The sequence below is a fragment of the Fistularia commersonii genome, chromosome 2 (genome assembly GCF_037954325.1).
Source record: "Fistularia commersonii isolate RoL2024-O1a breed Wild chromosome 2, RoL_Fcom_v1.0, whole genome shotgun sequence".
Classification (NCBI taxonomy): domain Eukaryota; kingdom Metazoa; phylum Chordata; class Actinopteri; order Syngnathiformes; family Fistulariidae; genus Fistularia; species Fistularia commersonii.
The window spans coordinates 748,594-772,348 of NC_141285.1; the positions used below are offsets into that span (position 1 = coordinate 748,594).

Genomic DNA, 23,755 nt, shown 5'->3' on the forward strand with positions numbered 1-23,755 from the left:
CGAGACCGAACTCCCGCTGGACAAGCCCCGCCCCCTGGGCGTGACGTCACAGCCATGAACACACACCTGCAAAGTAGGTGTGTGTGTGTGTGTGTGTTTGAGTGTGTGATTGTGTGTGTGTGTGTGTGTGTGTGTGAGATACAGCACAAAAGTAACAAACTCAAAGTGCTAAAAGGAGCGTTCATCATAATGTTACCAGTTTGTTGTTATTTGAGAAGCTGGTTTTTGGGTTGTATTTACAATCAGGGGGAAAAAGAATATTTTCCCATGTTCCTTTCTGTACCCTGGCTGTGAATGCATTCGGGTTGCACGTCTTGTCTTTTGCTATTTTTCTTTAGAGTGCACCGAACTGCTGCTTGATGTATCGCATGTACAGTTCAGGTGGTTGAATGAAAATAAAGAAAAATAGTGGCAACAAGTGCAACAGAACAGCATTCAGCTTTTCAGGGATGATAAACATATGAACCGTTCAATTTATATCAGAGGAGCGGGATCACGTCGGGAATTGACTGGCAGTGAGGAGAATAAACATTACGTTTGGCCTGCGAAAGAAAAGACGAGAACACATTGAATAGATGCATAGAACTGTGGTACAGACAAGGATTCTCATATAATTTAATTTATTCATGGACACAAAAAAACTGACACGCCATTATGATTCCACGACAAAGAATCGGTTTCTGTCGACCGATGGTAATATTTCATATCCGTCTATATAGTTGTCTCTTCGCGGCACAAATCAAAAAATGCACAAAAAAAAAATGCAAATAATGTAAACATCCAGAATATTCTTTGCGGGGAAATAAGATGAAGAGTAAATCTAGCTTTTCCCGGGGCGGCCAAGGGTCGTGTTTTCCAAGCACGATAAGTGCCGGCCGACAAGAAGCCACGGCGGAAGCTTTTTTAACTGCAGGTACAGGGGGCGGGTCGGCCGACACCCTGACGTAAACAACTATTTCCATGACATTACAGGGTTTAGGAGGCTCTCCGTTTCTTTTTTACTTCCTTTTACTTTAGCTGAGGAAAAAATATCAAGCTGAATCAAGTCGTAAAGTGCAGGAATAGTTATTTAGCCCCCCGTATCTCGAGATATTTATTTTAGTTCCAGGATCTGTAATTAAGAGTGGGGCGTTGTAACGATGAAATATAAAAAAAAAAAAAAAAAAAATCAACAGAAAAAGAGGACAGATCAATAACACGTCCATATAAATAAACTATGATTTTACGGATATGTTCATATGTTTTTTTTTTTTTGTTTTTTTTTTTACAATCAAGGGGAGAGAAAATACAACCACATACACTTTCCATTAAGACTTGAGGATACATAAACACTACAGTACATCTACCGCAGGATGGGGTTTCTCATTCAGGGAAGGAGATGAAGTTGTGAGAAGAACAAACGTACACTTTGGGTCTCCACACCGACCGAGGAGCGGCTGATACGAATGAGATGGAGGAGGTGAGCGGGCCGGCTCTGCAGGCCGGAGCTTCCCGCCCACAGGATCAGTGACGGGCGGTGGATTCCCTGGGGTAGAACTCAGCCAGGGTGCTCTGGGGAATCCTTTTCAGCATCTCCTTGGGGAAGATTCGCAGTAGCTGCCAGCCGATGTCCAGAGTCTCGTACACCGTCCTGTTGTCGTACGGGCCTGACGGACACACCAGAGCGCCGTTAACACACACACACACACACACACACTCACGCTGGCGTGACCCATTCAGACACAACGGAGGGAGCACTTCTACAACCCTGCTTCATTCGTGTGTTTAACATTCACATTTTGCGTTTGTTGAGTCTTTTGGGGGAAAAAAAGGAAAAGCATTTTGCTAGTTCATTCATGAGGAAGTGAATGAGCGTCACGGTTAAGAGGCGGCTACTGCTTCCTGGATACCTTTTCAAAATGGCTGATTAGGTTTGAGATCTGACATTTGTTTGTTTGCAAGAGAGCAAATGACACACACACACACACACACATACAAACAACAGAACACGGTGTCACACAACAGGAAATCACGGGCGAAGTTCAGACTATTTTTCCCAGCTGAAAATCAAGCAAAAAACAAAAAAACAAAACCCTTTTAAGCGCAAAGGTTAAATCCTGAGCTACATTTCTATCAATTGAAAGAAATTGCCGCGTGCTTTGAAATGTTTAAAAAAGGCCCAGAGCAGTCTTTTTAACAAAAATTAAAATGAATGTGTGGACGGTTTCTGCGTGACAACAAGATGAAGGACCAGCTGACGAAACGCTGTCCGTGCAAGAAGAAGAAAAAAAGAAAAAACACAGGCAGGGTCAAGTGACGGGAAGCAGAAAGCCGGAGTCATTCAAAGCCCGCGGATTTACATGTTCAACGACGACGGATTGAAAACATTCCTGCCGAGAAATCCTTTTCTATTGTCTCGCAACAGAACGACACAAGTCAGAGAAGCCTGGCGGGGTCTTCTCTCCCTCGTACAAAGTAAACAGATGTCATTATTCACACGGAGGACGAGCAAACGTTAATTAGAAATTAGCAAGTACAATCGGGGGGGAGGAGGGGTTGAAAACCCTTTCAGGGCGATTTGTAGGTGGTGACTGTTAAACACAATATTTCAATGTGTGGGCACAAAATGCATTTCTAAGAAATAAGAGTCGGGCATAATAGCTGATATCCCTGCCAGTATTTGACTGCAAGGCTGCATTTATGAAAAACACTTTGATAAAAGATACAATATGGCCCTGATGAATGTGGTGATTTGCTCTGTAGGACGCGCAGTCAGTATCATCGGGTTTTTAACACCAGATGCAAATCATTCCGAGACAGTTAATAAGGGCTTGTGCGAGGAACTAGAAAAAAAAAAAAAAAAAAACACTTAAGCATGATTGTAAAATAGATCAATAAGTAATTGATGACTGCGAATGCAGTGTTTGCGAGTACTACAGCGAGACATGAGGACACGAAACATTAAAGTTTGAGGTAGGAGTAGAATCCAAGAAAAAGAAAAATCCAAGAGCCATAAGGTTGACAAAGGATGAATTGAAGTAGCATAGATGATCTGTCATTCAGTCAAAGGTCCCTGGAATTTAACAATTTTACCGCCTGATGGCTTAAATGAAGGACTCTGTTGGTACTGCGAGGACCAACCCAGAAGAGTCAACCCCCAAACAACGCCTCCTAGGATTGTCCAATTTCAGAAATGGACTTTTTTTCCAGCCGCATCACCAGAAAGAACACAATGCAAAGCTACAGCTAAGCTACAGCGAGGCTTTAAGGAAGGCAGATCTCCAACGCCGCTGGAGAGCTGGGACAACCAGGATAGAACAGCACGGTAAGAACTCGCTTCTCGCAGCCGAGTTCTCGACGCAAATGGCTCGGGGTCGGGGTCGGAAATATTTGGGCCACTTTTCTTCTTCTTGCAAATGTGCGAGATGGTTTCATTTACTCTCCCTCCCTCTAATTCAGTGTTCTTAAACCAGCTTTGGCAGCTGCCGTCGTATTTGTGCAAGCTGCTTGCTTGATTGGCCGGTTTCCTTGTTCGTCAGTGAAAAGTGAGAAATAACCGTCCGTTCTAATCATCTCGGTGATCGTGCATATCTACTAATTCACGGAACGGTTCCTACCTTGAGCGATGAAGTTCTTCTCAAATTTCTGTAGGAACTCGAGGTACAGCAGATCGTCCGAGGTGAGGGCCTCTTCTCCCACCACAGCCTTCATGGCCTGGACATCCTTGCCGATGGCGTAGCAGGCGTACTGCCAGGGAGACCGCCGTGTCACTGACAATCAGGAGAACAGAACAATCCTCTAACCTTTAGATGGCTTTACCAGCTGGTTGGAGACGTCGGCGTGGTCCTTCCTGGTCATCCCCTCCCCGATGGCGGACTTCATTAAACGAGACAGGGAAGGCAACACGTTGATGGGTGGGTAGATCTGCCAGAAGAGGAAAAAAAACAACTTGATATCTCCGGCGCGCTGCAGGTCGGTTTGAGTAAACTGCCGAAGGTCTGCATCAAAACACATTTGTGGAGAGAAATTGGCCTTCTTGTAGTTGCGGCCGGTCTCGTCTTCTTTCAGATGGGAGCGATTGCACATCATTTGGATCAAATTGTGCAAGTTCAACTGTACGAGAACACGTATGACAAGTTTGAGGTCTTCAAACCACCGGAGTGGCAAACAGAAGACTTCGGTGTGATGTGTGTGTGTGTGTGTGTGTATAGTATTCTGAGTAAAGCACAAGCATTTTGCTTTTATGAGATTTAACCATTTATTAATGTACAAACAGCTTAGACTGCATTCGTTCAAGTGGTTTCACCTATTGATTCTCCGCGGGTCGGCCTTTTGTGCTTCAGCTTCACAATCTAGCAGGTAGCTAAGCCTCCCATAGAAAGGGCTTTGTTAGGAAAATAAATAAATCAATCGATAAATAAAATCAGATTTGGTCCGGAACCCATTCCGGATCTGTCGCCACACCTGCAACCGTGCAGTAGCAGCGGCATTTAGTCCCAGATATTTAAAATGGACAGATATAATCTATCATTTTTTTCCTTTAGACACACTTTTTTTTAATAGTTTGAGGAAATGCGGAAAGTACATGATGCAGCAGCCGTGAACCGTAGCCTTGGAAACACAGAATAGCGTGGATTAAAAGGAGACCATCTCAATTCAGATGAAACCTGCTGACCAAGAACTTTACTCCGAATGTATTTCTTATTTACGGGATCCGGTCTGAATCGGCGGGACACGAGTAAGTGAATGAGAAGTAGGTTTTTGAAAGAGATGAACCCATATGGAAGTGTTTTTATCGGGAATAAAACTCTATTGTAGTCTTTATCGAAATCCTTCTTTGCCCCCCGTTTACACCGATCCTTGCCATGGACTTCTGCTGACACGAGGAGGCAGAAAAAAGTTTACCTGACCAGTCAAACTGGCGATAAAAGAGGATCAATGTGGAGAGAACATAAAGTTGCAGATGTCAAGGTTGCAGAATTTGAAAAGGAGGACTGATGAGTACCTGACGGTTGTGCAGCTGCCTGTCGACGTAGACTTGTCCTTCTGTGATGTACCCAGTCAGATCAGGGATGGGGTGGGTAATATCTGTCAACAGACATAACGCGGACGGATTTAGACGGATTCACGCCACAAAAACCAGATGGAAAGGTCGCCCTTCCGACAATGCAATGTTTTCTTCCCCTTCTTTGAGTTTATGGTGAGAGCGGATGACATCGACAGTAAGAAGTCTATGTGGAACGGTCCGATACGCTAATGCACGCACGCACACACACACACGCGCGTTAAAAATAATCCAGTCCTCGGACACACACGGCCTGGTTTTTGCCTCGTGATATCCAGCCGAACAACCTTTCCACTGAGTCAAGAGCCGGAGAGCCCTCAGGAACGCCAACCGCGTTGAGTAAAAAGCCCACAATCACATCCCCATGTTGCCGTAATGGCTGGACGACTGTTCCAACCTGATAGGAGTGGGCTCTTCATCTATGTCGCTATGGCAACTGCCGGCATCAAAAATGTCTCCTCAGTCCATTTCTGGTACCGAGTGCAATCACCTCAGCGATGACTTGTCTTTGCGGGGTGCGGATATGAATGAATGAATGAATGAGAAAATGGCCGCGGACATCAGGGTTTCCTCACCGTCGTTGGGCATGGTGAGGATGGGGATCTGGGTGATGGAACCGTTCCTGCCCTCCACGCGGCCGGCGCGCTCGTAGATGGTGGCCAGGTCGGTGTACATGTAGCCGGGGAAGCCTCGGCGGCCGGGCACCTCCTCTCTGGCGGCGGACACCTGAGCACATGCGTGGCAATGAATAGATCGAGTTCAAATTCAATGTTTCTTTCGGCCGGCAGAGATTGTTAAAACTGCCCTGTTCGCGGCGCCGGGTGCTACATTTTTCGCAAACCTATAGAAAAGGTTATCTGGTTGAGTGGGCGCTTCTGATTACTGGTACTTTGGATCTGCGCTGACTGAATTGCACTTCTTGTAAGTCGCTTTGGTTAAAAGCGTCTGCCAAATGACTGGAATGTGATGTAATGTAAAAAAGGATTCAATTTTTTTTTTTTTTTAAATGAGTTTAATTAAAGTCTGCAGACAGTTTTAGTCATCCAGAGTTTGCATGTGCCGTTTTGTTTGTTGCGGGAAAAATAACTCCTGTAGTCCTTCGCTTTCACCAAACACTGAAATACAGGTGCCAGTGTTTCCTCTCCTGCCTTTTTATGCTGAGCGGGAGACATTCATGGCCCTCCAAAAAGTACCCGCAGATATTTAAGAAATATATTTAGGAAAAAGGTGGCTGTCAAAAGTTCCCTGGTTAAACTCGACAACCTTACCATTTGAATTTTGCTACAATGTGGTGGTTAGAAAAATAATAACAAAAGAAGAAAAAGGCTGAGTTTCGGGAGCCTTTCCCAATTTTCCTGCCTAGTTTCCAGGAGGAATTCATAACATGTTCCTCAGTCACTGCTGGGGCTGGAAGGAAGTGGTAATTAAATAGGAGACCATTTTGAAATGGCTGAAACTGAAAACAATAATCGGTTCTTTGGACTGAGAGACACACAAACGCTCAGGCCGGCTGGTTGACTTGGATGATCGGTTAATCGATTCCAGAGCGGTTTAGGGAGTAATGGTCAGCGTCGCGTTACAATCTGACGTTCAGTCGCAAATAAGAGGACGAGGTCGACGAGATGCCACGGAAAGAAGGAGCTCGAACAAAGATTGCAAATTCTAATCTGCTTCCGGCCGTCCCAGCTGGGCTGAGTGGAGGATACTTTACGGATTAATCCTGAATGCACAGTTCACATCGCTAACGACAACTAAGACAGCTCGCCGTCCGCATTAAACCGGTCGCGTCATCCTTTGACTAAATAATGTGCACGGTCCCGGCGTTGAACAACAAACGCCAGTTGGGAGAAAGGAATTAAATTTGTTATTGATTTATCTTTAGCAGGCGTTACACGGCCTATTATTTCCCTCCAAAAAAGAGAAGGAGTGGAGTCAAGTGATGATGCCTCTTTGGGTATTCCAGAGGCAAACAGCTGGTTGGACAGTATTACAATACTCTTCTCAAGGCCTCGACACAAAGGACCAAAATTATTCCCCACCCTTTTTTTCTTTTAAGTCAAGTGAATACAGGGCAAAGAGGAAAATAAATTCACCCCATTGGTTCCCCGATTCAAAGGTTGATGGGCAAACTAAACACTCGTGAACCGCGGATTCAATGCAGAACTCAACCTTTGCATGCGTGAATGGGAACAGAAGTTAAATGTTGCCGTCCTCCCCGCCTCTTTGTACGGGGCTGAAATACCAATCAAGCGAGAGTCATCGCTGACAATCGACACGGAGTACGCGGGCCAAGGTCGCGGCTAGTAAACGCGAGGAGGGGAAACACATAAGCACCATTAAAAAAAAAAAGAAATCCCATACATTGGACTGACAGAATATTGAGAAAGCAAACTGCACAACATAAAAAGGATTACTAGGGCAACACAAAAGGAGTGAGTCTCGCGGGCTGACTCCTCACAACAAGCAGAAAAGGAGGGCAATGGGTGGGAGTGACGGGGGCCATTTCCTCGTAAAGCCGAGCGCTCAATAATTAGTTTCAGGTATTTCCTACAAGAATGAAGGACACATTATCTTCCCTTTCAACGAGCTGCACAAGACTTTAGTGAGGCTATCAGCTTTGTGTTAATGCTGCCGAGTATTTGCATCCGCGGGTTGTTGACACGCTTGCCTTTGGTGCTTCAAGCTACCGGCTCCATCATACAGGCTGCACGCACGCCGTGTATAGAATGCATCTCGGGGCGGCCTTGCCGCGACGGCGCGCATACGTGAAATAAAACGTCGAGACGGATGCCGTGGGCGAGGCGGGGATTGGGAGGCTGAATGGAGCAAAGAAGAATTAAAAAAAAAGAAATCACGCTAAATATTTCAGATTATTTACATAATCCTATCAGGATGTCCCGAGTCGTTGATACGAGACCTTCGGGCCGCCGCCGCTCGGGATGACTGAGCAGTAAAACGATGCTGTTTAGGATATCTTTGAAATCTTTCCCTGACGTAGGGCTGCAACTAATGACCACGCCGATTTGTTGCAAATATAGCAAGATGTTTCTCTTTCCCTGACACAAATGTGCATGTTGTGCACAACCCCTTGGGTGCAGAACAGGGTTTGGTAAACAAACAATGAAGAACTCATGTGTTCAATCAGGGATAAAATAGATATTTAACAGCCGTGTCATGTAAGAAACAATCCCAAATCCTATGGGACAGTTTGATCGGCACTAGATTTGTCCAAGATTTGTGAAATATGAGTTGAGCTATTTCGGTGTGCTGCGGTGAAAACCAGCGTTTGGCGTGACTCTGCACGCCACGGGATCAACACGCGTTGCCGTTGACTAGTTGACTAGTCCTTGCAGCTCTACCGCGATGGCAAAAAAAAAGACAAAAACATATGATACAGCTGGCTTGACCTGCTTCACTCTGAAAAGGAAAGAAGATCAAATCTGTTCGTTTATAGATTTAAAAAAAATCTCATTAAAGTGATTGTTGAAAAGTACAAGATAAAAAAAAAAGGCTGACAAAAGTGGTGGTAATATGTGCCGTCAGCAGATAGCACTTGGACGGCGGTTGTTGAAAATATTAAATATTAACTTTTGACATTAACGGAGTGTTTTCAGGAGTGGGAATGAAGTTTTGTTCTGTTGGAAGCAAGAGGTGGGAGTGTGTTACCTCTCTCAGAGCCTCAGCGTAGGAGCTCATATCAGTCAGGATGACCAGGACGTGTTTCTCACACTGGTAGGCCAGGTACTCAGCGGTGGTGAGCGCCAGGCGAGGCGTGATGATGCGTTCAATGCTAATCGGTCACACAAAAAAAAAAAAAAGTCCATGAGTGCACTTATAAGCCAAACCAGGAGTTCTCGAAGCAAAGCCAGATTATTTATCCTCGTCTGAAAAAGGGCGACGACTGAGTAAACATGTCACACACTATTGAAGGCGTCTCAAGATCAGATGTAGTTCTGGTGAGGGTTTCATCAAGTGAGCAGTGCCTGGTGAGTACAATCAAAAGGATTTTAAGATTATAATGAGAAAATTAAGATTACGACGTCTCTCGGTCAGCTCGGTACCAGTTTAATTCCCTTACTAACATGGCAGAGCGACGACCGACCCCAGCGTGAAAACACGCAGAGCCTTGTGTGCCCTATTCAGATGTGAATGTGTACACGGAGGATAAACATTTTATGTTAAAGATGATCCATTGGAAACCAGCTCACGTCGGATCATTGGCCAGGTTCAGGAAAAGGCAGACGTTGTCCATGGAGCCGTTCTCTTCGAAATCAGACTTGAAGAAGCGAGCGGTTTCCATGTTGACCTAAGGACCAAGAACACAAGTAACGCTTTGTGAGGGGGACGTGTTTGCATGAATTTACAAAACCTAGCCCAGGCATTAAATGGAAAGGTAAGACGGAGCGGTGATCATTTTATTCATCAATTAGTCAAATGTAAATAAAAAGAAGCAGGAAAAAACAGTCTGCAAATGAGTCTTTATGACTTAATATCTCTGGCGTGTTCAAGGTTTGCATCTGCAAAGCGATGGCGAGTCACTGCACTGATTCAGACCCGTGGATTACCTTGAAACTTCAGGGTCAACCAAAAAAAAAGGAATGGCAACAACATTTGAAAGCTCAAGAACTGCCTCTTTTCCATCATTTTCAAATATAATGCAGGTTAATTTCACAGACAAAGCTAATTGCAGTGTAAAAAGTGACGCTAGGACATTACATGGATGTCGGCTGTTACAGGAGTTTAGCCGCATCTGCGTCGTCAAATTTCCATGCATCTTTGAGCCAGACGTTGACCGGATCAACCTCTATTCTTCACCTCTTGAGGAGAGAAATTGATGAAAATGTGTGGATTTGGACATTTTCACTTATAATGTCCCCAGTGTTAAATTTCCATGTGAAACAGAGAGACAGATGCAACTATTATAAGTCAAACAACATGTGAAAACGCTGTTTTTTTCACTTGCATTGTACTGAGAGAACATCTCAAAAATCATAAAAATACCATCTGGCAACTTTTCTTCTTAAATGCGTTCTGAGCGAGACACAGTGCTAGAAGTGAAGTCGGATTTCTGCAGTCCGGCTATCAGACTTTTTAATTCCTCTTCCCTCAACCGCAGGGAATCTTCAAATCTTTGTCGTTAACAGTTAAGACAATTTATATTTCATTGTATTTCTTATTCTTCCTCCTTTCTATCATTATCTATTACTGTTATGTTTTTACTTGAAACTCTGGCACAACAATTTCCTTCGGGATAAATAAAGTTGTTCTCATCTCATCTCATTTAATAATGAGGGTGGGAAAAAAAAAAAAGCTAATTTAATTACAACAGTTCATACGGTTTGATTTACGGCGTCCATCCAAATGATTTTAAATCAGTTTACAAAGCTGTATTTTTTATCCGTGTTTGACGTGCGCTGGAAATGTTCCTGCGAGACCCGGACCAAGTGGGATATGAATCACGAGAAGTGGGGGAGGGAGGAAGGGAGGGGTAACGTTTAGCCGGTGAAGCAAATGTGTGTGTGCATGTATGCGCTCGGCAGAGGTCAACCCGTCACAATTGGGGCACTGCAGCGGGGAGAGGAGAGAATTTGATACCGGCGGGCTGACAGTGTTAAGGGCCTGTTGAATTAGTAACCTGCCTATGTGGCGGCAGGATCTGCTCAGAGGTGCAGAAGTAACAAGAGCGACTTAAAGGTTAAATCACCTGGTGAACAAAAGACGGAAAGCGGGGCTGAAGGGAGGAGCCGAGTGTCACATCGGGGTTAAGAGGGGGATTAGTGTCACAGATGTGAAGTGGATAAAAAGGAAAAAAAAAAAAAAAAAAAAAAGGTTTGTGGCGCAAGCGACTGCTGCGGTTTCCTCGCTTACCCCCATGGCGGCAAAGACAATGGCGAAGTTTTCAGCACTGTAGTCAATCACATCCTTGGACTTCTGCACCAGGCCGGCCTGCCGGCAGATTTGAGCTGCGATCTGGGACACACACACACACACACACACAAAAAAATGTAAATACACAACATCTGTTTGCATATTTGTCGGACTTCTGAAAATCAGTTTAAAGCGGAGAAAGGTTTCTGAAAACAATAAGCAGTTTTGAAAAGACTCGTATTGGAGCTACAGTTTAACAGGGATGAACCTTAAACAAGAGGAAAAAAACAAAACATTGCAAAATAAAAATACATAAAGTCGGGGCTGAACACGCCAGCATCATACCTGATTTATTCTATGTTCCTGCTTATTGGTTCCTCTTCCACTTTATGCTTTTGTGATAAATAAGATGCTTCGTGTATTTCCAGCCCTGCTCCTTTTTGCCTATTTCCTGGCATCTTGTTGCGTTCCAGCCATGTAACAGCGGCCGTGGCAAAGCGGAGGGACTCGCCATCCAGCCCGAGAACACGTAGACCGTCCGACAAACTCGCTGCAGATCGCCGCCATTTTAAATATATGTACATGTATGACTTGACTCTTTGAGATGCTCCGTGCATCGAAAGCACTGGGCATATCGACGAGTCAAACGACAACCACAGCTGTAGCGTCGATTTGTGTTGCAGACATGTATAAATGCTAAAGTTACACTCTATTTTCTGAAATACAGGAGCCACAGAGCTTAGCATAAGGTAGCATCATCGTAGGCCGTTGCTAAGGACCTGAATAGCTTAAATGCATTTTCCTTCATTCGTCTTTTAGGGGAAGTGAAGTTGAAGGTGAGTAAAAATGTCAGAGATATGTTGTGATATATATATATACATATACTGCTCAAAAAAATAAAGGGAACACTTAAAAAACACATCCTAGATCTAAATGAATGAAACATTCTTATGAAATACTTTGCTCTTTACACAGTTGAATGTGCTGACAACAAAATCACACAAAAATGATCGATGGAAATCAATTGTATCAACCCATGGAGGTCTGGATTAGGAATCACACTCCAAATTAAAGTGTAAAAACAAACTCCAGGCTGATCCAACTTTGATGTAATGTCCTTAAAGCGAGTCAAAATGAATCTGTGTCGCTTCCTGAGTGGACACTATGATTTCACACAAGTGGGATTGACTTGGAGTTACATTGTGTTGTTCAAGTGTTCCCTTTATTTTTTTGAGCAGTGTATATATATATACATATATATATATATATACACACATATATATATATAAAAAAACAGGCAAAAAAAAAAAGCTGACCTTAGCAGATGATAATAATATCCCCTGTATTGGCTGTTTTTGTTTATTTTGTTTTTGTTTTTCTTAATAACGCAAGTCAAGTAATTGGAGAGCGCTGGTGCAGAGTCGGGAAAAGCGAGGGGGCGAACCTCCTGACACCATGACTTTTGCAGAATGAGCGTGGAATTTCACGCTTCTCACTTAATGTAATAGCCGGTGGGCGCTGATCTGGCCTGACCCCTGGGTGCACCCCGCGACGAGGCACCTGGCCCATAGAGGAAAGCGCCGCATGGATGACCCCCGTGACATGTGCTTAATGAAATAACCATCCAAGTTTTCACACAATCCCGATGGCACGACAAGTGGGTCATCATTAGGAGGGCGGCGCGCGGCCGTTTTTGTTTGGCCGATTCTGCAGTGGGATCCTTTTGATCAGGCGTTTTCACAGCAGCGACGGGATGGCGGCTGGCAGCTGTATTTATGCTCATTACGCAGGAAGTGATTGAAGAAACTGATGCGATGACATTTCCGTTTAGTATCAGGTAAGCGGGATAAGTCGGCGGGTAAACATTCTTTCCCCGAACTGATATAACCAAGCATTTCTTGGACGTCGACGTATAGGCTGGTTCTTTATAACACGGAGTGAGACGGGGGTGGAGTCGCGCAGGCGCAGATCTGGGTGTGGCGGACACATTACTTAACCGTGAGAAAAGAGCGACAAGCCAAAAAGCACACATCGCAAATCCAATCAGGTCAAATATTTGGTTTGTTTTCATTCCAAGACAAGACCAGAAATGTAAAAATAATTGATGACCCCCCCAAATAATGGCACCCAAAATGAATGCTTAACCCAATAGCAACTGAGCAAAGGTTATTTTCAAACTACCATATATTGTCCATTTTACAAGATTGTGGTCAAAATGACAGGATTTGTGTTCAAATGGTTTTTTTTTCTTAATAAATGAGTAATGAGGTGACATATGGAACCCAAAATCAAAAGATTATCCGTCACTGATTTTCAACACAACAATATCCAGGGTGGCGCTGGAAAGGTTGCTGCAGCTGCAAATCTGCTTTCAATCGCAGTCCAAGCAAAACATTAACACTTGTCTGCTACATTAAAAAAAAAAAAAAGTCCCAGCACCCATTAGCAGCTGCTTCCTGATTTGGACTGACGGTTTCAGGTACATAACATTAAGGGTATTGATCCAGCATTGCTTAGATACAAATGGGCGTCATGAGCGGCTAAAAATCGGGCACAAAAAAAGACACCCGAGTTCGGGAACAGCAAAATTAAATCCAAAATGTAATGTCCTCCCGTGAGCACGTTAGCTCGTTTAGTAGGGCGAGTGGCTGAAAATTGTTTGATATTACTCTACGACCAAAGTAACTCATCTTATTTACATTATTTTTGTCCGTCGTACTGAACTTGTGCCACACAGACGCTCCCAGAATACCAAGCAAACAGATCCGTTGTTGCGCCCGCGCACTTTGCCGTTCCACTTTTTGTTGTGCAGTATCTCCAGCCCTTATTTCAGAGGAATTGTTACCTTTTCAGAATTTTGGCATTGACTTGTTACTGAAAAAACTTGTTCTTTAGACACCACTGTCACGGGCAACAAAGACCTGCACCATGCCTGAAATAACGGCTCATTCTTTTCCATAATATGATATTAGTTGGATTTCTATTCTCCCGCGACAAAAGGTGTGCGCCTGCATGGCCGACCGTCACAAAGACTCACACAACCAGGGGCAAAGAGCCACAGCTTACTGATTGGCGCAAAGTCACAATGCCTTGCTTACGGAACTGGCCTAAGTACCCACTCCACAAGTAGGAATGAAATTACATTTTGTCCTGCCGCGTTTCAAACGCGGCCGCCACCGACGAGCTCGCCAGACAATAACCGGAGCGTTTATTAAGTTTTTACCTTGAAGGCCTTAATAAATGTCAAGATATTCACATGCGTGACTCGCGTCGAGCGGTTACGTAGGACAATGGAATCAGTCGTTGACAGCGACCGGGAAATAAAAAAAAAACAAAAAAAAACCTCGGATGTCGAAGAGGGGGAGAAACAACGGCTGAAAGGCGTAATCCATAAAACTAACATTTCTGTTGTCTCACCAACGCAAACACCTTCACAACAAAATGAAAGGCATCGATCGGTACGTGATCTTTTCCTTCTAAAGAAATTCTTTCCCTTCTGATTTGCTTTACTGTCAACAATATCCCCCTGCAGAATCCTCAGGTTTCTTTTTTTTTTTCCCCCCTCATTTGAGGGTCGTTTCTTGAACTTTCTTGTAACTTCCATCACCTCGTTGTGGGGCAGCCCGGCGGCGGAGAAGATGGGGATCTTCTGTCCTCGGGCGATGCTGTTCATGCCGTCGATGGCGGAGATGCCGGTCTGGATCATCTCCTCAGGGTAGATGCGGCACTGGGGATTGATGGGCTGCCCTGGGAGACAACGTTTGGAAAAACCTTGATTGCCCAAGAGCTCCACGGAAACACTCCTTATTTATAATCATTTGACACTCAGCAAAATCAGAGCCTCTGGGTGTTTATCCCGGAAGCAGTAAAACGCCCGAAGGGGCTGCAGAAAATGTACATTTATTATCAGGAAAGTTCAGTTTAAATATGAAAAAAGTAAAATGTATCAATATGAAGTGTGTCATTTGAATTTTAACGGGGTCGACCTTGAGTCAATTTTACGATTCTAAATGGCGTCGGCTCATCTTATTTATGAACTTTTGAAGTTCAGAGGCATTTCCTTTTTTTTTTTTAAAAGTACTTGTCTTAAAAATGCTGAAAGAACCTTCGTGCTTTTATTTCATTAAAACCAACCCACACGCACGGTTTTCACTGGACAGGCATTCTGAGAAGAACCGCCACTGCCTTCATCATCTGCAAATACCCTTTGAGAAGAACAAGCATTGGACTCCCATCCGTTCAGAAGACCGAGGACTCTTGGGAGTCATGACGGCGAGTCGGCATCCGCCTTGTTTTTCATAAAATCGTGCGGTGACGGCGGGGCGTGCAGTTCTCAGACCGTACGGTCGGCACCGATAGGTCGACTTAACATCTGAATACCTCTGTGCAACCGCTGTTTAATTGATTTTAGAAATCGCTCAATGTGCCGGCACATCTCATCGAATATCCTGCGATTTGTACGATGAGCTTAACACAGCGAGAGTGTGTAAAGGGGGTACCCATGATGTCCAGGTAGTCCTCGGCCAGAACACTGGGTCCGCGGTCGATGGGTTTCCCCGAGCCGTTGAACACGCGCCCTGGGAGACAAAGCACATTGTGTCATTTCACCGAAAAAGTCGGCCGTTCGCTAAATGTGAGGTCGTGAAAATCGTCTGAATTTGTCGCTAAATGGAAAAAGGATCGCGCTCAGAACGGAAACACCCAAATTTAAAGGCATTAATTAGATGACGCTTCCAACCGCATCTGATCTTTTCTGTTTTACATCAGACTCGAAACGGATAAGAGGAGCTCCGAAGGCTCTCATCTAATCCACGAGTAGCAAGTACAAGTAATTAGAAATTCATGGACGTGATTAATGATACTTCAAAAGACAAAGAGAGGTTTACTTTTTATAGCTTTTCAAATATGTGCAACCTTGTGCTTTACTGAGATAATTGCATTAATTGAGATGTTTGAGAATACTCGGAAAATTGGAGACTTAAGGTTTGATTCACTGGTACTTAGCTATTGATGACCGGATTAAAAGCGTACATGAAATAAAGCCCGTCGGAGGGAAATTCCTGCCGACAAAAGACGGTGTCACCGAGACAAAAGGATGAATGGGGAAAGTAAATCCGACCCATATGTCAGCCCGTCAGACGGCTCGGCGGCGCCCGCTACCGCGAGACGACGGAGATGATCGTACCCAGCATGTCCTCCGACACCGGCGTCCGCAGGATGTCGCCCGTGAACTCGCAGGCCGTCTTTTTGGCATCGATGCCAGACGTTCCCTCAAACACCTGGACACGGAGCACAAACCCAACCAGCGTCAGTGCAAAGGCCCTTTGGAAATTACCATCGACTGCCAGGCTGCGGTGAAGATGAGACGGACTTTATCGATCCGGCGACGGGGGAATTATACTGTCAAAGCAGCGTTACGTGGAAGAAAAACATGCAAATAAGGGATACAGATACAAATAAGTTTCAGTCGTAGATTGATACCACCAAGGAGCTCCACTGAACGCCTCAGGAGGTCTTTCCGCAGGGAATCTTCAAATCTTTGTACTTAAGACCTTAAAACACTTGATAGCCTTAACCTTGACAATTTATATTTTATTGTATTTCTAATTCTCCCTCCTTCCTACTATTATTGTTATGTTTTTGCGTGAAACAATTTCCTTCGGGATAAATAAAGTTGTTCTTATCTTAAATAAACTGACTGTGTACAACATATACATACAGCACAATACAAAATAGAAGTGGGAAAAAAGAAAAACTGTGCAGGGTATGGTTCTAGAAATAGCAGATGAACAGTGAATATGAAATATAATAAATGAAATAGAATACTGCACGCTGAGAGTGGCAGGGTTGATGTTTTCGTTGTGTTTACCTTTTTCCAATTGCAAATGAGCAAGTTTTAAGAAGAAACACCAGTTTGTCCGGAGCTTCGCTTTACAAGCGCTTACTTTTCCCCGAGAAAAGACTTCTTGAAATCCCGCAAACCCCAAAAATAAACACATTAGAAGGTGAGATAGAGAGGCTGAAGAAGCGTCCGCCCCCGTCACGGGCTCTTCTTCCTCACCTGAACCACGGCCTTGCTTCCGATCACCTCGAGGACCTGGCCGCTCCTCTTGGTGCCATCGGGAAGGGTCAGGTGCACGATCTCGGCGTATCTGGGGAACTAAACCGGTTGGATAGCGGCGCCGGCGTCAAACACTGTCCTCGGCCAAAGTCGAATTTAATCTCAGCTTTAATGCGAAGACAATTTCAAGGTAAAGAGAACATGCGGCTGCCTCACCTTCACATTATCCAGAATTACCAGGGGTCCATTTACACCTGACACGGTAGAGTACGCTGAAAGACAAGACAGCTGCATAGTTATGTTTTCTTTTTTTTTTTTTTTTGTCCTTTCCCTCTTTCCTCCTTCTGGAGAGTCAAATGGCAGAGCCGGCACCGACAATATTTCCATTTCCGACAGCGGTTGAAAGCTACCTATCAGCATGGTACTAAGTATACTTCCTACCAGCGGACACTGTTAATAATCACAAGCTGACCTTTCCCTGGGACATTTAAGCAGCTTTCATGGACTTCCAAAGCCAAATGTCAAAGGCAGGCAAATGTCACAAAAGAAATGCATGAAATTCACTTGTTTACGCAAGGCCGGGAGAATTACGCAGGCCCAAGGTTTGCGCTGAGCCTCTGAATAATAGACGGCTACATGAGGGGTCATCACTGATGAAGGTAAGTGGCAGTAGCCCGCGGCCTTCTTAGACATTAGACCGGGCCGGCTGGGGAAGCATTAACAAAGAAAACAACCAAATAAAACGCTTCCAATGAATTCTAGTGCGCGCATTCACTTGAAATTCAGTTTCGCCATCCAAAAACAAAATTGCTGCCACCTCTTTGCGGAATAACAGATAACAGATGAATTCTCACTATAGCTGGGCAGAGCTATTTTTTCCCCCCCCATCACCCTCCGGATGGAACAAACTTGAATGGCGAGCGAACGAGCGAACGATCCGACTTGTTATGCACGGCATGAACGGTGCTTGAGCTTATGACGATAGCGAAGGACGCGTGGTATCGGAGCGATCGCTCGCAAGATAACACCCGGGAAAAGAAGCGGCCGGTTCGGATCAAGCGAGGGGCCGAAGGTACATCTGAATAACTTCTACCGCTCCAGCGAAATAACCTGGCATTTCCGTTGAAATATCAATGATCCGGGTATGATAATGAAATTCCGGGCAACTTTTCAGGATGCCAATCATAATATCCAATTACTGCTGAAACAGTGAAAGGAGGGGAAAAAAAAAAAAAACAACCAAGAGCTGTCAACCTTTTCCGTCGCTTTCTATGAATGAGGCAGTAAAGTCTGGCCCGCTGACATAAAAGACAATTTACATAGTATTTACAAGGGAGCCGGAGAAACCCCCTCCCCCCTCCCCAAACTCCCGTCTGCACATCTGCAAACCTGGGAGATGGATTTTTGTAAAGATGCGAGACTGTAGGGGGTGGGCAACTGAAGGTGGCGCCATTGTTTCCGCTCCGGTCTTCTCTCGTGGTCTTTATGTGCAAACCGTCAATCTCTGGGCTGATATCAAAGGTGCAAGGAAATTAGAGCAGACTGGTACGAACATAAAGCACTAAAGCCTAGCGGGGTGCATCCACTATGCCACTAATTAGGCAGGGGCCAACAAAATAACCTGCCAATGTGCTACAGTATTGCAGCCATTTCCCACACACACACACACACCTGCATTTCACCCTCTATTAGCCAGACAGGCTGTGTGTGTGTGTGTGTGTGTGTTGGGAGTAAAAGGAGGTGGAAGGGCGGAGAAGAGACTGTTGAGAGAGAAAAGATGGCTCAAGTGTGATGATGAAATGACAAACGGCAACCAAAAAGATATATATATTTATAAAATTAAAAAAGGGAATATTCAGTCCCTATATCAAATTAAGAGTCTAAACAGCCTCAATGCCGCCGCTTCACTCAAGTTCTCATGCAAATTTCTCTTATTCTGCCAGACGTCCTCCAGGGGTGTGGGTGGGGTAGGAGAGATGTGTTTACGGAGGGAGCGAACCCATCAGGATGGATCAATGGGAAAATGGAAAATACTGCCGTGCTGTTGTAACGTTGTCATTCGCACACTCGTCTCCGATAGGCTACTTAACATGGGGCATCTGAGAAATAACGCTAAACTTATTTAACATTCAGACAATCCAAATCTTCCACACAATACCGTAAGTTAAATTTTAAAACAAAAAAAACAACAACAAGCATACAAGAGCTCTTAGCCAATCACAGGGCTGGATGTTGCCTTGTTATTCTACTGAAGGCTATTTTAATATTCAGAGTTGTGTTTCGTCATTGGATCGTTTACATTAATACAAGGATCATGGTGCGGGAAATAGCTACCATAATAATAACGGAATAATGGAATAATTTGCTAATTCACAAAATAAATCAGCAAACAGTTATAGAAAATTAGCAGATTATTGGCTAAAACACAAGCATAGACAAAAGCTCCCGTGCTTCCTGCAGCATCTAAAGCAGGAACTTTGCAAAAGGCGACACAAGTCAGCGGACTTCGGAAAACATCAAGCGAAGGAGCAACTAGTTCATTCACGACAAAAGAAAAAAAAAAACGTAAACTTTGTCAGGCACACAAAGATGTAATAAACTTCTCAGAGATTCTGCCTTTGAACAGTAGAAGATCCTCAAACTACTGAACCTAATTAAACAGTGGTTTTGAGTGATAATCCTATTTGTACCAAATACCACGCATTTGTATCCAGAAGTCATTTTTATATTTTTTTTTTTTGCGTGGACCTTGAGCTGCAGGATGCATTATGTTTTCCTCACCACTGTGCGCTGGGTTTTATTCTGGAGTCTAAAATGTGCTCTCAGTAGGGTTTCTCCCTTATACTTTCAGTTTCACATTCTCGGCGAGGAAGGAATGAACGTTTGTTTTGATGACGCATTATGTCCAAAGAGAAAAACCCTTACAAATTTTGTATTTCCACTTGCCGCGGAATCACACTCTTATTTACTTCATTATAAATCAACAATCGTGATTTGGGGAATATTGATTTTGTGGTACAAAAAGATCGGCAATCAAAAAAGAGAAGAAAAAAAATGATTTTTTTTTTTTTCCTCCACGATTCTCCACTTCCAATATCATGAGACATTTCTTTGGGTAAGATCCCAATACGTAGTATTTGAAATCAGCAAGAAGAATCCTAAAAATGACTTTCTAATAAACAAGAAAAGATCTAGAAAACAATGAGAACTAACCTTCCATTTCTTCCACTAATGCAAGTTAAAGCCGATGGAAGGCGTTTGAGGGGACGAGCACACATCTGCGGTGCATACTGTAAATGTAATTTGTTATACCTGGAAGAGGTTTTGTGATACATATATAAATATCAATGTCAAATCACAGGGAAAGAAAATATTCACATTACAAAAATATAGTTTGGTCTGGCAGGCGATGGATGGGTATATATTACTTAAGCAATGAGCATCCTTTTCCTACACACAAGTAAGAGCATATAATGTCTTAATGGCTTCAGCCTTGCTCCAAAAACTCCTTCTAGTCAAAACTAGAGAAAACACACCACCACCAGCACCACCTCTCCGTGTCCAAACATGCCTGTTACAACAAAAAATATAAAAAAAAAAAACATGCTTTTATGAAAATTCCATCAAATTTTCACAACATTATGCTTATTTTAATGGCCGCTCCTTTCTTCCTCCAAATGGCAGATTGCCCATGTTTGCCATGTTTATAAAAAGGAGATAATAGCTACACTTAGCCTACAAATTGTCAGAAGGTCTCAAAAGAGATACATATGGCTATTTACTGAAGGGTGATAATAATGATGTGGGGGAAAATTGGGCTTCATAATTACAGGAACCTCTTAGAAATCCATAAGTCTCCAGCATCTTAATGGTGGAGACGGCAGCGGGAAGAGGGGGGCTGAAGATTAAGAAATTTGAAGAACGGCGCCTTCTCTCATTCACGGGGGCCATCAAGCTGTATGTTGCGCCAACACCGCCAGGGAACACACACAAAAACACCTTTTGTGAACATAAAATGATCATTTGGTCTTTCAACAAAAGAAATTAGGCAAATGAAATGGACAGACACCCGCAATTTGAAAATCGGGCATTCTCCATAACTTCGTCCGACTTGTTTGGTTGCGAACGCCAAAAGTTGGAAACGATTAAAGCAATTGGAGATGTTTTTCATAAACACACCCGCTATGGTTGCACAATTAGCATTGTGCAGACACCTGCGGTAAATGCAGCAAAAACCTATGGCTGTGCAGAAGAGCGCACGTCATGTTCTTTTAAGCTTCCAAAACGGGAATTTTGACAAAACCGACGCGGTGTGAGCGTACAGAGAAGACCGAAAGTCCTCGATATCGCTAAGTTAGCAAAGCCGTGCTCTCAGACTACACAAGCAGAGGCTGACCTAAAATTAACCATTGTAGTCATTGTTTATTTATTTGAACCTTTATCCAACCAGGACCCGTGGAGATCCAGCCAGGAGGTCACTCGTGCAGCAGCACGAAGCGCATACATGACCGTCCTAACGGACGAGAGGGATTGTCGGTTTCCGTGCGAGATCGGTCCTTCTCGCAGCTGCTGAGAGAGGTGTCATGGCAGAGATGATGGCTGAATGCCTGCACAATATGCTCAGGACTGGCAGAACGGGATTACGTTCAGGCCTCGTGTGATGACATGCCAGCTAAAGTTGAATGGGTGAGAAATAAAAAGAGGAGGGGGGTCCACCTAATGGCGTTTAGACCAGTTCGCTCGATGACGCGACGCCTAGCAGGTATTTTCACAAAGACGGGGCGTAAACGTAAGGACAAAATGCAATGGAATTCATCTTAAGTCAATCTTTAGTCGTGCAACGCTCATTTTCAACTTTTGCACAAAACAATTTCAGCCTGCTAATCGAATGCACCGAGGGGAGAGCTTGATAGCACTTTGATGAGTCAAAATAATGAGTCTTAATGAGGCGAAATACTCACGGCTCCGTAGTTGAAAAATCGAAATTGATTTACGTCAAACAGAATTTCACGAAGCATTACGAGTCAAACGCGCAGCTGTGGCTAATCTCCGCCATTGTATCAAAGATGGAATGACACAAAGTATTTCTGAGTGCCATGTTTCAGCTCGACGCAGCAAAAAGAATGAGAATTTCACTCGTATTCCCGGGACTAATTTCCACTTTTAAAATAATGAAGCACGAAATGAAAAGGCCAATGTAATCCATGAGCCAACATTGATTAAATGCCCGATGGAGACATTGCATTTTAATTCCAATAATCCTCTTTTCATTGATAGAAAAAAAACTAATAAACTGACTAATAGACATGCATGTTCACTATCACTGACAGACTATAAATTATAATAGCAGCGGTGGTCCGTAGATTAGTAAATGCTTGTTTTTACACCTCTCGTGCACCCCGCGACTCCCCCCGCCGCAAAATAAACACAATCACCGATCTGTTGAATCTCTGAAAAGGTTAGCATGACAGCCAGGGAGACGCTTTGCCAAATTGGGCCGGCCTCCTAAGACTATGGGCCTGTTGTGATGTTCTGTTGCGGGGCAGAGCCGTGCCCTTTGCTTTGCCCTGCGCCTCGGCGCCGCTTCATGAACTGCTTCTCCTTGTGTTTCCCCACGGCTGCGGTGGAGGAGCAGGATTCTCACACCTTGACACAGACCCGTTCGTTTTAGCTGTATTATTATTATTTGTTGTTTTATTTCCAACTGCCGCTTTTTGATTTGAAATAAAAATAAACATCGATAGTTGGTATCTGTTCTATAATTTCAGAGAGACCCGTGTCTAAGCATCTGGCGAATCAGAATAGCTCTTGGATTTTCAAAAACACATCCTATAAATGAAGACTTTATTATATGGTTTGGAAAATCATCTCGTATACATTGTCCTGAAGCGCGATCCTTCGGATGATTCGAGCTTTCTGTTTAAAGTTTGCTCTGCAAGTCGGTGGTGTTTTCTGAACGTAGATGTGACAAGAGTTTGCAAACGAGGTGTTTGCTCAAAATGATCGCGACCAATCAAATTGTTTTCAAAGCCCAATAATGCAAAGTGTGTCTGCGCGGTACGTTTGAGCCGTATCAATAGTGTTACATAGCCCGGATTGGATCTTTACTGATACCACACAGTCTGCTTGAACACAGCAAACCAACAAAGACCAAAAGAACCATTGACATCAACAACAACATCCGTTACTTTTTTGCCCAAAGTACAAAAACAAAATCCTTACACGGTTATTTACCTGTTCACATTCGTGCACAGGCTAACCCTTAACATTTACATCGGCTACACCGGTTATGATAGATTAGATTTAGTCATTATTTTAGGTGAAGTCTAGTAATACATGCGTTCGAAACTAGATTGAGACGAAAGAGCAAAGATGCGACCGTTGGCCGTAAAGCCATTCCTTGCGTCCGCTCGCGCCGTCGATGGGCATCCAACCGAAAGGAAGTTCTGCTCGCTCCCTTGGCATCCCCACGCATTGGTTACCGGGTATAAAGAAGTAAACACAGAGGCGACATTTACCGCCTCCGATAAAGAAAACTGACACCGCGTCAAGCCCGGCAATGCTCGTAGACATGAGGACCAACACAAGCTCGGGAATGCCTATTATTAGCTAAAGGGGCTTCGGGGACACAATTAGTATCCTTAGTTTTAGCCATAAAATCCACTCTATACGTTCTCCCTCGGCGCCTACATGGTCATTCAAAATGGCGTCTTCACCCCTTTGAGTACATTTAAGGTCCATTCGAAGCCAAAGTCGGGAGCTCGTATAATCTTTAAAACATA

General features: G+C 44.0%; 1 protein-coding gene across 1 annotated transcript in view; it reads right to left on the reverse strand.

The window, feature by feature from the left end:
- Window positions 1-609: 609 nt before the first annotated feature.
- The window catches only part of atp6v1ba (ATPase, H+ transporting, lysosomal, V1 subunit B, member a), a 33,424-nt gene continuing 10,278 nt past the window's right edge, over window positions 610-23,755 (reverse strand). The window contains exons 2-14 of the mRNA XM_086163628.1: window positions 17,190-17,245; window positions 16,974-17,072; window positions 16,098-16,191; window positions 15,412-15,489; window positions 14,520-14,659; window positions 10,913-11,014; window positions 9,253-9,350; window positions 8,711-8,834; window positions 5,620-5,770; window positions 4,985-5,067; window positions 3,799-3,903; window positions 3,597-3,726; window positions 610-1,646 (exon numbers count right to left, since the gene is read on the reverse strand). Coding sequence (XP_086019754.1) covers window positions 1,504-1,646; window positions 3,597-3,726; window positions 3,799-3,903; window positions 4,985-5,067; window positions 5,620-5,770; window positions 8,711-8,834; window positions 9,253-9,350; window positions 10,913-11,014; window positions 14,520-14,659; window positions 15,412-15,489; window positions 16,098-16,191; window positions 16,974-17,072; window positions 17,190-17,245 — 1,403 coding nt within the window. The 3' untranslated portion in view covers window positions 610-1,503. The remainder of the gene's footprint in view (window positions 1,647-3,596; window positions 3,727-3,798; window positions 3,904-4,984; window positions 5,068-5,619; window positions 5,771-8,710; window positions 8,835-9,252; window positions 9,351-10,912; window positions 11,015-14,519; window positions 14,660-15,411; window positions 15,490-16,097; window positions 16,192-16,973; window positions 17,073-17,189; window positions 17,246-23,755) is intronic.